General features: G+C 30.2%; 1 protein-coding gene across 1 annotated transcript in view; it reads left to right on the top strand.

Moving 5' to 3' along the window:
- Positions 1-14922, top strand: part of Rpt1 (26S proteasome regulatory subunit Rpt1) — a 47709-nt gene that overhangs the window by 18937 nt on the left and 13850 nt on the right. Inside the window, exons 4-6 of the mRNA XM_075353803.1 lie at positions 504-643; positions 7605-7773; positions 9604-9768. Coding sequence (XP_075209918.1) covers positions 504-643; positions 7605-7773; positions 9604-9768 — 474 coding nt within the window. The remainder of the gene's footprint in view (positions 1-503; positions 644-7604; positions 7774-9603; positions 9769-14922) is intronic.

The raw sequence follows: 14922 nt of genomic DNA, 5'->3' as shown, positions 1-14922 counted from the left end.
TTATTAACATGACAACCATCTCACACTAATTGTGGGAAGAGTCTACTAACAATTGAACTGGCCTGTATGAACTTATCTGTCCATCCCAAATTAGGTATCGGTATCATACTGGACTAGTCCTGTATGATATTCTTCTTTGGAGAGGGGCTTAATGTCTTCTTCGTAACCAATCTCCTCAGCATTGCTAAATGTTATTGCCTTTCAGAGGCTGGAATATAAGTCAAGCAGTTAACTATTCTATTTTATTTATACATCCATTTCCAAGAGGCTGGTTTATGATTTTTTTTAATTTACCACATTTTTATTTTTAGTACTCAGGGTATGGAAATGGGAATATGATGTGAAAAATGTCTTGCTTGTCAGAATAATTCATGTAGCATATACTGTTTAAGAGAAAATTAGTTGATCTTTATTGACAAACAAAAGATGCTACTAAATAATGTTTTTTGTTTTTTATTGCTTTAAATTATAAATATTCAATTTGTAACATACTTATGTTTTAGGTTGCAAGATGTACTAAAATTATCAGTGCAGATTCTGATGATCCTAAGTATATAATTAATGTTAAGCAGTTTGCAAAATTTGTGGTAGATTTAGCAGAAGCTGTTGCTCCTACTGATATTGAAGAAGGCATGCGTGTGGGGTAAAGTATTTTTTATACTATTTCATCTCTCTCGTCTAACATTATACTTTAGGTTATACATTTTATTTTTTCTTATTTAAATTTCATTTAAAATGCCTCTTGTTGATAAGGATTTTTCATTTTAAGTTTCATTGAGATAGTAGAATTAATTATAGGGCCCCATGTTTACAAGTAATGCATATGTAGTGATTTCAAATTATTAAAATTTCAATTAGGTCTTATTTGGTTTTGAAAATATAAGAAAACAGATATAGTTAGAAATGACAAGTGTATTTTTGAAAACATTTTAAAAACATACCTGAATGAATAGAAGCTATAATTATTTTAAACTATTTAAAATATAACATTGAAATTGTTTTTGAAATTCTTTCTTGCACATTTAAATATGAATATTGTAACAATAACAGATTAATAATAATAAGATACAATGTTGAGATTTGTCTGATATGATCTAGCTATAGAATGTAGAGAGGTGCACCGGATGTAAAAAAGGAAGAACATTGCTTTGTTTCTTTAAAGAAATTATTTGTATTAATTATGTAATTCATAAAACAGTTTTAGTATTAATGAACAAAAAAGTATTCAAAGTGCTACCCAAAAGGTTCAGACATTTGTATTATTTGTAAGAATAAATGTTTGTGCAACAAAATGCTGCTAATAGTAGCATAACATCCTTTGTGAGTCAGTGTGCCTAGCTGCTTCTAAATGTATCTTAGCAGATTGGTTTGCAATTAGCAGGTGATTTTTTTATGTTTTTGATTACATTGGCTGATCTGATAAAACATTGTTTCTGTGTCAAGTTCTATCATAGGCTTGATGAAACAACCACAGAGATTACAAAATGCTAGTGCAAGCATTCAGTAGTGATGTGTTAGGCCAGATATAAACATAACACTGGTTTAAATATTTAAATAATGGCCTAACATTTGTTGATGAATGTTTGGGACGACCATCCAACCAACATTATGATAGAAAATACCAATGCTGTTTGGAATGTGATTGCAGAAAATTGTTGTGACATTGTGAGATTATTGTATGGCATAAGTCAGCAAATATTGTCAAAAGAATTGAATATGAAAGATGGCTGCAAAGTTTGTGCCACCATTGCTGATTTACGAACAAAAATGGCATTGCATTAGTGTCTTCAATAACTGAAAGAACTGCTTTGAACTGTCCCAAATTTCCTTTGACTCAATTTTTATCAGAAAAGGTTAGTTTATAGATCTGACCCTGAAATTAAGCAGTAATCATCCAATGAAGGAGTTTATTTTCACCTCAGCCAAAGAAAGCCCTTAAGTCAAGAGAAAATCACAAACTGATTGATATGTTTTTTTATATTGATTGGATTAACTATAAAGTTTGTATATTAAGATTGTGTCTAAAGGCATGTATGAAAAGAAAACTTCTACAGACAGTATAGGAGTTTTTGATGACAATGTAAGGCTGTCTACTGCTTTTGTTGTACAGCAGTGTTTGGCGGAAAATAACATGAGGGTTGTTTCTCATCCACTGTATTCATCCAGATTCGCTCCATGCATCTTCTTTCGCTTTTTAAAATTCAAATTTAAGTTTAAAGGTGAAGATTTGATACATTAGTGGATATTCAAGCAGAATTACAGATTCAAGGTACACATACATCAAAAAAGACTTTTAAGGATGCATTTTGTTCATGACAGAAACACTGGAATTGATGTCTGAACTGGCAAAGGGAATACTTTGAAGTTGACAGTGCAAATGAGAGCCAGGTATGATGTGATTGTATTTAGCACTATATTTCAGGAACATTTTGTTAGCACCGCACTATATCATTTCTGAAAACGTTACAGAAGTAATTTAAATATTTTTGAATGTAATAAAATAAATTAGCAAATCTGAAAATGCTCTTTAAAATAAACTTTAAATCAAGTAGCTGTAATTTTTTTTTAATTGGCCTAAATTTGTGCTAAGATTATAGAAAAAGTCTGTTCTTGTGTATCAATGGGAAGCCACCCATACTTTTGGCTTTTATTGTTATTATTATTATTTTAATTTTGTCATAAATAATTTTAGTTTCTAAACTAATCAGAAAAATATTCTTAAGAACTTATTTGCTAGTGTATGCTGGCTATTTAGACAAGACATTGTTTAGATCATTTGTTGCTTTCTTATATTTATTTTCATTCATAATATGTCTATACATGTGATGGGGAAAATTTTGTTGCTGCCGACGAAGCTTCCACGATTTTCTAATATGATAAGGAATGCTTTCTAAAAACAAGTTTTTCTTAAATAGCCATACATTGACTAGATTATGGAGGTTTTTAATTGAGGATTTTGTAAAAGTCTGCGTTTAATGTGTGTGAATATCTAGCTAGATAGTGTTGAAAAATTAAGAATTTAATATGCTATGCATTGGATACTATTTATAACACACAAATTGTTGTCGATTAAATGGTACCGTAAGCAGTTACAGAAAATCAAGCTGTTCATCAAGGAAGGATTGGTCATTTATTCTGATAATTGTCTGTGGATATAACCTAATTGGAAAACAGCAGATTCTAGCACTTTTAAATAAATCACATAAATCATTTTGTCAATCATGCTATGTTTTTTTTGTTATAATACTGACATTCAAACTGTCCATCATCATTGGGGTTCTATGAAATGATAGAATAAAAACCACATGTTATCATGTGTAATCTGAAGTTTACCTGAATTCATGTGTGTACAATCTGTGTGGGCAACATATTTGGAACCATTTTGTCTGCCTTCATTGAATTTTGGCTTCCAGGGACACATAAGGTAACATACTAATTTTAGCTAACTAAATATACATCTTAAATTGATGAGACAGAAATACCTTATTTATCTATATGTTAAATGAGTTTACAATTTAGGTGTGTAGTAAAGTTGGATTAGTTTTTAACTGTATTTTTAATTTCTCTTTTGTTCTGTCTTCAGTAAGTGGTGAAACACTAAGTCTGTGTTCAGAGGTCAGTAGTTCAAAACTCAATATTCTGGTAATAATTAATTTAATAAATATCACTTGTGACTCACAAGTTGGAAACTATCAAAAAGATGATTGAATATACATATATTATACTAAATAAATTTATTAACTTCCAGCTACTTCTTCCAGCCAAGTAGGCAAATGATTTTATTACACATGTCCTCTGTTTCTTCCAAAATAACAAAGTCATTCTTAACATAGCCATATTATTGCTTCTTTATTTTTCATTTCCTCTTTGTACTTGTGGATCTCATCTGTAACAGTGATAAATAGCAAAGGTGAGAAAACCTTATTTTATGCAATTTTCAACTGTGAAACTGTCTTTCCAAATGTTCCCTCAATAATTTCTGGGGATACAATCTTTTTCTTAGTTCTGTCCATATTTACGCTTATCAGAATATTATTATAGGCTTCTGATTACTGTATTAGTAATATATATTTACCTTGGAAAAATTTCAAATATATCAGAAAATGGAATGAATGTTGTTCAAAATTTTTTTTTGTCTATTCATTTTACTGGTTTGATGTAGCTCTCCAAGATTCCCTATCTAGTGCCAGTTGTTTCATTTCGTTATAACCCCCTATTCATTCTACATTATACATTCTACATCCCTAATAATTTGTTTTACATATTGCAAATGTTGCCTACTTGCTCAATTTTTCCATCTACATATCCCTCTAATATTAAAGCGACTATTCCAGGATGTCTTAATTTGTGGCTTATTAAGTGTGTCTCTTCTTTTAACTATATTTTTCTAAATGCGTCTCTCTTCATCAATTTGCCGCAACACCTCTTCATTTGTCATATCCACCCATCTAATTTTTACCTTTCTCCTCCACCACATTTCAAAAGCTTTTCTTCTTAGGCAATCCAATTGTCCAAGTTTCACTTCCATATAAAGCTACACTCCAAAATATACTTAAAAAAATGTTTTCCTGATGTTTAAATTCATTTTTGATGTAAGCAAATTATATTTTTAACTGAAAGCTCATTTCGCCTGTGCTATGCAGCATTTTATGTCGCTTCTGCTTTGTCCATCTTTTGTAATTCTACTTCCCAAATAACAAAATTCTTTTACCTCTGTAATCTTTTTGTTTCCTATTTTTATATTCAGTGGTCCATCTACATTATTTCTACTACATTTCATTACTTTCTTTTTGTTCTTGTTTATTTTCATGCATTAGTTCTTGTGTAGGACTTCATCCATGCCATTCAGAGTTTCTTCTAAGTCTTTTTTACTCTCAGCAAGAATTACTATATCATCAGCAAATCGTATCATCTTTATCTTTTCACCTTGTACTGTTACTCCGAATCTAAATTGTTCTTTAACATCATTAACTGCTAGTTCTATTTAAAGATTAAAAAGTAATAGGGATATGGAACATCCTTGTTGGACTTCCTTTTTTATTATTACTGCTTCTTTCTTATGTTCTTCGATTATTACTGTTGCAGTTTAGTTTCTGTAAATGTTAGCAATTATTCTTCTATCTCTATACTTAAACCCTAAATTTGTTAAAATACTAAATATTATATTCCAATCTACATTATCAAAATTATCACCTTTTCTAAGCCTATAAATGGTTGGTTTGTTTTTCTTTAATCTTCCTTCTACTATTAATCTGAGTGCTAAAATTGTTTCCCTTGTCCCGGTTTTTCTTTAACCTTCCATCTACTATTAATCTGAGTACTAAAATTGTTTCCCTTGTCCCTATACTTTCCCTGAAAGCAAATTGGTCTTCTCCTAACACTTCTTTCACTCTCCTCTCAATTCTTCTGTACAGAATTCTAGTTAAGATTTTTGATGCATCAGTAGTTAAGCTAATTGTTCTGTATTCTTCACATTTATCTGCTCCTACAGAGTCTGATGGAACTTCCCCTTTTTTGTAAATATTACACATAAGTTTGTAGAATGTATTTATCGCTTTCTCACCAGCATTGCACAGTAATTCTGCAGGTATCCTGTCTATCCCAGGAGCCTTTCTGCTGCTCAGATCTCTTTATGCTTTCTTAATATTGTACCTCCCTTTTCATCCTCTTTGATCTCTTCTTCCTCTATAATGCCAGTTTCTAATTCATTACCTTGGTGTAACTCTTATTTCTTATGTAACTCTTATAGGTGGGTGGAACATATTCCACCCACCTATCGACCTATTCCACCCATATATCGACCTTATATTGTATTGTAAATTGGTGTACCATCTTTGTTTAACACATTATTAGATTTTAATTTATGTACCACAAAATTTTCCTTAACTTTTCTGTATGCTCCATCTATTTTACCAATGATCATTTCTCTTTCCACTTGTGAACACTTTTCTTTAATCCACTCTTCTTTCGCTAATTTGTACTTCCTGTTTATAGTATTTCTTAATTGATGATAGTTCCTTTTACCTTCTTCATCACTAACATTCTTATATTTTCTACGTTCATCCATCATCATATATCCTTTGATATGCAAGGTTTTCTACCAGTTCTCTTTGTTCTGCCTAAGTTTGCTTCTGCTGATTTAAAAATTTCCTTTTTAACATTCTTCCATTCTTCTTCTATAGTTTCTACCTTACCTTTTTTACTCAGATCTCTTGCGACTTCCTCCTCAAAAATCTTCCTTTACCACCTCCTCTTCCTCAAGCTTCTCTAAATTCCACCAATTCATATGACACCTATTCTTCAGATTTTTAAACTTCCATCTACATTTCATTATCACTAAATTATGGTCGTTATCAATGCCTGCTCCAGGATAAGCTTTGCAGTCAATACGTTGATTTCTAAATCTTCAACCATGATATAATCTACTTGATACCTTGCACTATCATCTGGCTTTTTCCATATGTATATTCTTCTATTATGATTTTTAAACTGGATGTTTGTAATTACTAAATTGTACTTCATGCAAAACTCAATAAGTCTTTCCCCTCTTTCATTCCTTTTGCCCAGCCTGTATTCACCCACAATATTTCCTTCCTTGCCTTTTCCAATGCATGCGTTCCGTTTTCCAACTATTATTAATTTTTCATCCCCTTTTATGTGTTTAATTGCTTTGTCAATTTCTTCGTATAAACACTATCTCATCAGCATCATCATGGGCACTTCTAGGCGTGTAGACGTTAACAATTGTTTTCTGCGTAGGTTTTGATTTTATCCTTATTACAGTGATTCTATTGCTATGCATTTTGAAATACTCTACTCTCTTCCCTATCGTCTTGTTCATTATGAAACCTACTCCTGTCTGCCTGTTATTTGAAGCCGAGTTAATTATTTTAAAATCACCTGACAAAGTCATTTTCTTCTTCCCACCGAACCTCACTAATTGCTGCTTCATCTATATTTAAGTTTTCTAACCTTTTAAGCTTCTCCCTCTTAAGTTTTCTAACCTACTAATCTTTTTTATTTTCCCCTGTTTGGATCTCCAAATGGGGGACTAGTTTTTTACATGACGCCTTCATCTTTGTTACATGAAAATGCAGACAGCTACATTTTCTTGTAAAAAAAAAAAAAACAGCTGTAGTTTTCCATTGCTTTCAGCTGCGCAGTTCTCAGAAAATTGAGTGATTTTGATTAGTCCATTGAAGTCCTCTTGACCTACAACCTTAACAACTACTGAAAGAGCTGCTGCCCTCTTTCAGGAATCATTCCTTAGTCTGGCTCTTAACAGATACCTCTACGATGTGGTTTCACCTTCGGTTCAGCTACTCTGTATCACTGAGCACTCAAGCCCCCTTACCGTCGGCAAGATCTCATGATTCGTAGAGGGAGTTGTTGAAAATATGATGATTAGATCATATTAAAAATTTAAAAAAAAACACCATTCCTCATGTAGAGAGGACTCAACTTATTTTTGAAATTCTATATTGCTTAAATTTGAATCGTGGCTAAGACCAAATCAACATGCTAGTTTTATTATCGATAAACTGTGTAGGATAGATGCCCAAACATCATAAAAGAAATATCCATTTTTGTTAATATTCTTACAGTGTGGACCGCAACAAGTATCAAATCCATATTCCATTGCCACCAAAAATAGATCCAACTGTTACTATGATGCAAGTGGAAGAAAAACCGGATGTTACATATAGTGATGTTGGTGGGTGTAAAGAGCAGATTGAAAAATTACGTGAAGTTGTTGAGATTCCTCTTTTACATGTAAGTGTGCTATTCAATAAGTACTATAAGTCAATATGCGAGGTATGATAAAAAAAATATGTGGAATATTAGTTTTTCTCAAAAAAACAAAAATTTTATTTAAAGTTTTATTTATTCATTAATATTGATTTTGTCGCCTCAAAGTACTCACTCCTTTTCAGATATAATACATTTGTGCCAGTGCCTTTTTTAATCTTCAAAGCTCCTCTGGAATGCAATTTTCAGTATGGCTTTTAGCTCCTTCAGCGATTCTGTCTTGATCTGTTCAATGTTGGCAAAATGTTGTCTTCCATAGTTCTTTTCAGCTTGAGAAATAGGAAGAAGTCCTATTATAGTGGAGCTATGTCTGGCAAATGCAGAGGCTGAGGCATCATAACAGTGTTGTGATGAAGTGTGATCAGTGAGCAGGTGAATTATCGTGGTGCAATTGCCATGACTTGTTTCATCACAAATCCAGGCGTTTTCTTTGGATTGCTTCATGCAAATGATGTAGAACTTCCAGGTAGTAAACCTTATTGACTCTCTGATAGTGATTTGGCGGTTGTCCGTAATCATTTACTTCAATTTTTTGATGTTGTCATTGGTTGTTGATGTGCTGACCCGATTGCATTTAGACACATATCACATTTACAGAAATAATACAATTCTTATAATTATTCGTTGTTTAGTAAATGAAATCTGGCCGGTAAGAATTTTGTAACAAATTTTTCTTTTTTTTTTGCTTATTATATGGAACACTTAAACATTGTTTATTATCTATTATTGTATATCTATTGCCTTATTACATCTATTTAACATGTATTTTTTTTAAAGAAAAACTAAATAACAGATTTGATAATAGAAATGTAGTGTTTTACCTTTTTTGATATCAGTATTTTATACTGTTTGATATTAGTATTTTATTTATATTACAGAAATTTTTGTTTTTTGAGTGAAAGAAATTATATCTGCGAGACTTACCGTAGTACGATTTACAATTTCATTGTATTTTTTTTTGATATCACTGCATTTTGTTAATTATTCTTTTATTATTTTTTTTTTTATGAATCTTATGGATTTATTTATTAAAATTTATTGCCTTAGAACAAACAAATTGAATTTCACAGCTAATTTTTTTGTTGATAGTCAAATCATTCACTTCATACCATATTTTTCATTTTTTAATAAAACTAGTATAATAACCTTTATGAATTAAAAATCTGTTTCGTAATATTGCACTTATTACTTTGTAAGTGTAACCCTCGATTTTTATCATCATTAAATTCAATTTTATTTCAAATTAATTAAATTAATTCAAATTATTGTTTTTATTTTATTTAAAATTATTGTTAAATCAAATTTATTTCTGTTTTATTTATTCCTTTTTTAATAAAACTAGTATAATCTCTTGTAAACTAATACTTTTATTTTTTTTTAAAGAAGTAATGGGAATTAAAAAAATTGTTTCATCTTCAGTACTTTCAAGTACATTATCAAGATTTTGTATGCTACTAGTACTATAAAGTACTGCTATCTAGTAGCACAATTTGTAAAGGTGCATTAAAAAATAATAAAATGACATATTTGAATCTCGCGGTTCATCAAATGAAAAAAAAAGCCTAACAAAATTCAAACTATTTTTTGAAAGTATTCTTTACTACTGATCTAATTAAACTGAAATATAATGTTTTCGTACTTATTTTTTCTCCCATTTTCATTTTACTGTTAGGTTAGGTCATGTTTAGAACTGTAAACTTAGTTCGTTTACTTCATTGCCTCTTACCAAAGAAATTCTAATGAACTCAGTGATTGTATTATTTTACAATGTAAAATCCATTTTTTTTTTTCTAGCCGGAAAAGTTTGTAAATCTAGGAATTGAACCGCCAAAAGGTGTGCTACTTTTTGGGCCACCAGGAACAGGTAAAACACTTTGTGCTCGTGCTGTAGCTAATCGTACTGATGCTTGCTTTATTCGTGTAATTGGGTCTGAGTTGGTTCAGAAATATGTTGGTGAGGTATGTAAAATTTTATGTATTTAACTATGATAACATATATTGTACTTGCATTTAAAATTATTAGGTAGATGTTTTAGAAAATTATTTGATTTTATAAATAGTAAATTGATTTAATATAAATGCCACTATTTTATGTTCATTTTTAACATTTTATTAAAACCTACATTCATTACACTACTATATATGTCATTACTTGTATATCTTTTTATTGCTTGGTTAATGAAAGTTACAGCTGAATTGTTCAGTTTCTAAATTTGAAATTTGGTTTGTAAATGTAGCTGTTTGCATCCCATGATTTAAAATTATTATAGAAGTAAGATAAGGTTTAAAAAATTTCAAACAAGTTTTGCATTTACTTTGGGTATTGAGTTTAAATTTGATAATTTTTAAGTTATGTTTGACAAATTGATAATTTTTTTGTGGAAGATGGCAAATGTAATATGCAGTTATAAACAAAAAATGCATATACTATTTCTATTTTATCATTTATAAACTGGTACAAATACTTCTCTTCCAAGAAGTTCATAAATTAGGTGAAAATGTGATAAAAGCTGCAAGAATGACTACACTGACTACAATTTATGTAGTTCACTACATCAATTGCCAATAAATAATTGTAAAAATTTGATCTTGGTAAGATTATTGTGACGGTGATAAATATAAAAATGTTGTCTTAGAACACGCATATTGTTGGAAATGTAAAAATTATTAAACACTACAGATCCTGATAATAATTTTCACTTGTGTACAAAAAGTGGTACAATAATTTTTGTTTAATCACTTAGAATCTAGCTAAAATTGGTTTAATTCACTGCAACTACTTACACTGTGAATTGTAAATGAAGTGTTGTTCCTCTTGTCAATTTAGTTTATGTAGATCTAAAAACTCATCAGCTGGTAACTTTTTCTTTCCTAAAGACAAGTTTGAAATGTTTATATTGTTAATGAGAACAGAAATTATTTTTAGAGATTAAAAGATTAATTGGTTGTCTGAAATTTTTTTCTACTGAAAGAAATCAAGCTGACTGTAATCATCAAATATCACAGAATATCTTTTAATAAGGAGATTAATACAAAAGACTCCTGGTTGATCATAATTATTAGCCTGTAAAGCTTTAAAAAAATTGTGAGTCTCTAATGCCAACAAATAATATCAGCTTTCATTGACAGGAATATATTATAATAGGATTATTAATTCATTAACAATGATTATTATATTTGCAGTGGTGCTAAAATATTAATCTTTAGCATTTTTATTAACAATGCTTTCAAACAATTAGATATTTTAAAGTAACCATTGTATAATGAATAAGTATCCATTTTAAAATTAAATTTATAATACTATTGTCATCTGATTAAAAAATAAGAAATTATAAATACAGATCAATATATGTAACTGTACTTTACAAACAATTTCATCTTCAGCTTTATGCGAAAAATGAAATCAAAACATATCCCATCAAGTATTTTTCATGATTTATTTAATATTTAATTCAACATTTAATATTTTTATTCAACACAGTTCACACTTACTACCAAACTTTTTCAAAACAGAAACTTGTCTCTGAATTTATTTTCAAAATTAGTGATCATTCCTTTTTTTTACAAAAAAGATTATTTAGGAGCAAGTATGACTTTATTAACTAGGAACTTAGAACTCTATGGACAATTCAGTCTTCAACTTTGCAAAAAATGAAATCAAAACACATTCTGTCAAGCTTAAAATTTCATTCGACCATTTTCCATCTATATAGTTTCATTTTTATTTCAATATAAGATAATTTTTATTAACTCAACATACATATTTAACTGTATACAAAAAATGAAATCAAAATGCATTCTTTCAAGCTTAACCTTTCATTTGATCATTTTTCTTTTACGTTTTCAAGTTTCTTTTATGTTACAATACTAACAGACCCAGCAATGCTTCACTATTGCTAGATTTGAGTATACATATATAGATTAAATGAACACAATTGAAAGTTTGATAAAACATTAAAACTCTGAACATTATGGAATTCCCAAAATTTAACTTTTCACTTTATCTCGTTTCTCTTTTTCACCCTTTTCCACTGTTTCCATTTCCCCATTCCCATTTCCCCCTCCCCCTGATGAACAAATGTGATGAACAAAATTTATCACAACTTATTTTTAATAGTGTTTTATCTCTTACTGAATTCATCCTGTAGAATTTGTTGTAGGATAAATACAAATAGTTGTGTTAAAATGGGAACTTGCTCGACCACGTAACTTGCATTGTTACTCTATTTATTTTTATTCAAAAACACATGGGTCTTTGGTCATACTTGACCAATCTGCCAAAGATATTTCAGACCAAGTTATACTCTTATTTGGAAATAATAGGGCTACTTGGAGATGTAAAGTTTTTGTGTTATAGTATATCTTTAGAATTCTTGTATATATATTTCAAATTTTCATTTAGCAATGTAACTTATAAGTGGTAAAAAATTAGATTCAAACATCTATTCCAAGCTGACACAGATGTCACTTCTGCTAACTTCATATTGCATGAAAGTTCATGTGTACTCTCTCGGACCAATAGCTCCATTTAAAATGCGCAGGATGCTGAGCAACCTAAATTACCTGAGTAAAAAGCATTTTTTCCGTGAGTGCTTTTCTAATATAGAGTTCAATCTTCATGAATTTAAAAATTTACTGAAGCGATGTTAACAAGAGAACTCATCTAATCCAATTATGTATGAAATTCAAACTACTTAAATGGAAAGATAAAAATGAAAATTAGTAATACGTTAAAACGCTCTTAGCATAGTTGGCAAAGTTATATTTTTTAGATGCTTCAATCTCTTTTGGCGGACCGTTGAAGTACAGTCAAGTCCCGTTACTTTCAGTTGAAAATAAATTGAGTAACGTTGTGGGTTATTTGATCCATTTTTTCTAGAGGAATCCCACTTTAATACAAGACATATTGTGCTATTATCTTATAATGAATTCCTACAGGATGACTTCAGTAAGATACGAAACACTAATAAGAATACTGTTTAAAATAAATGTTTTGATACATTTTGTTCATTATATCTCTTTTGTTGAGATCTAATATGTAAATGGTTTGCAAAAAAATAATTTAACATAAATATGTTTAGGCATAGAGTTGTATATAGAAAAAAAGTTTTATATTGAAATATAAATGAAACTATGTAGAAGGAAAATGATCGAATGAAATTTTAAGCTTGACAGAATGTGTTTTGATTTCATTTTTGCATAGAGTTGAAGATAGAGTCCATAGAGTTCCAAGTAGATAAAGTCGAAATGGAACAGAATGCAAGGATAGCAGGAGTTTGTTTTCTACCTGCTAAACATAACCAAACTAAAACAAATCTGTTTTAGTGGTGGTTATAGATTATATTTGTTTTATTTTATTTATGGACAGATTTGGTATTTGCATTCCAGTCCCTTAGACCAATGAGAAGCAGTTGCTTTAAGCAACTGCTTTATAAGCTCCCATATCAGCTCTAGGCTGATATGGGGAGACTAAGCATGTATGTGCTTTGTACTTCAGCAATATTCCCCTTCAGTCCATCTTCTGAAGTCCTTTCGGTCAAACAGGAATTTGCCTTCAGTGGGAGCCCTAGTGTTTGGAGGAAGCTTCCAGACACACGTGTCTCCAGGAAGGGTTTGGGGGATCGCGCAGCCACCATCGTTGTGCTGGTTCACCTGAAACAGACATAAAAAGAAGGCAGGTTCTATATTGCAAGAAAGATATAACAGATCTCGTTAAGGACAATATGACAAACCTCTAATGTTTCAATCTACTTACATATTAAATTTTTATAAAATTTATTTATTTTTTTATGAAGTGTGGCAAAATCACTCTTAATGTTTCCGCTCGCATGTGCATAAAAAACCCCTAATAATGTTGAAAAATATTAATTAGGATAGTGTGGGTTTAGATTCAGATCTTTTCAATAAAAGTTGGAAGTTAACAATTTATTTAATTTATCATTTTGAGTAATTAAGTGGTCTACTAAGTAGTTAACACTGGTCAGGTAAGATATATTTCCGTTAGTAAAAGTGAATATTAAATTGTAATAGTAATATTGAATATATTGTATAGTAATATTGAATAATACCAAGTCAATTGATTTTGAATAAAAGGTTTCATAGATATTTTATTTAACTGAAGACTTCCACTAACTTGACCATAGACAATGAAAAGGGTCCAACCAGGTTGCAGCGTCATATCTATTTCCTGTTGAGGACACCTGCAGAGCATAATATAACAAAACCGTATGTTCAGTTATTATTAAGCACTCATTAGGACATTAGATTTTATCTATATCTATACTATTGTAGGATATTATAATGGGGTAGATTAAAATAATATTGGTTCAAGTATTTATTTTATTTTACATTTAATTTGAAAAAAATACAATACAACTAAATGTTTAATTATTTGTTAAGCACTTGTTAGCGTATTATATATATTTTATAATTCTGTAGTAGTATTGTATGATTCTGAAATGGGTTAAATAAAATTGATTTAATTTTGGCAAAAAAAAACTATGTCCATACATGTATGAACTGTAACAACTTTACATGTAATATGAGACGTTACGCGTATGTCTCTTTTTAATGACTTTTTTTTTTTTAAGGCCCCAATCATTTCTGGGAGTTTCCTATTGGCTCACCTGATGTAGAGGCTTCTGGCCTGGTTTATCATACGCTAACCCTCGTCATCCTGCCTTTTCAAAGTGGTTCATCTAACATGGTGTGAGGCCTTTTCCTCACACCTTGTGGTGTAGGGTCTTCTCAGCAGATGTCCCTGAGACGGCTGTGCTCCAACATGGCCATTCTCCCGAACAGTCCATGCGCCTACGCTACACCCACTTCTGACAGTTATTATGTCTGCATAACGAAGTGTGGCATTGGTAGATAAAGTCATACTTACTCCTAAATTATCTTTTTTGTAAAAAAAAAGAATGATGACTAATTTTGAAAATAAATTTGGAAACACATTCCTGTTTTGAAAAAACCTGCTTGTATGCGCAAACAAGATTCTATTATAAATCTATATAAATAATTGTAAATGTTCATTTACAATTAATAAATTAATTAATTTAAGATTTTGAAAAAATTTAATCTTAAATCTCTGAAAGTTCTTCACAGATTGCTTTG

The sequence above is a fragment of the Lycorma delicatula genome, chromosome 1, assembly GCF_047948215.1.
Source record: "Lycorma delicatula isolate Av1 chromosome 1, ASM4794821v1, whole genome shotgun sequence".
Taxonomy (NCBI): Eukaryota; Metazoa; Arthropoda; class Insecta; order Hemiptera; family Fulgoridae; genus Lycorma; species Lycorma delicatula.
This window is presented reverse-complemented; position numbering and strand designations above follow the sequence as displayed.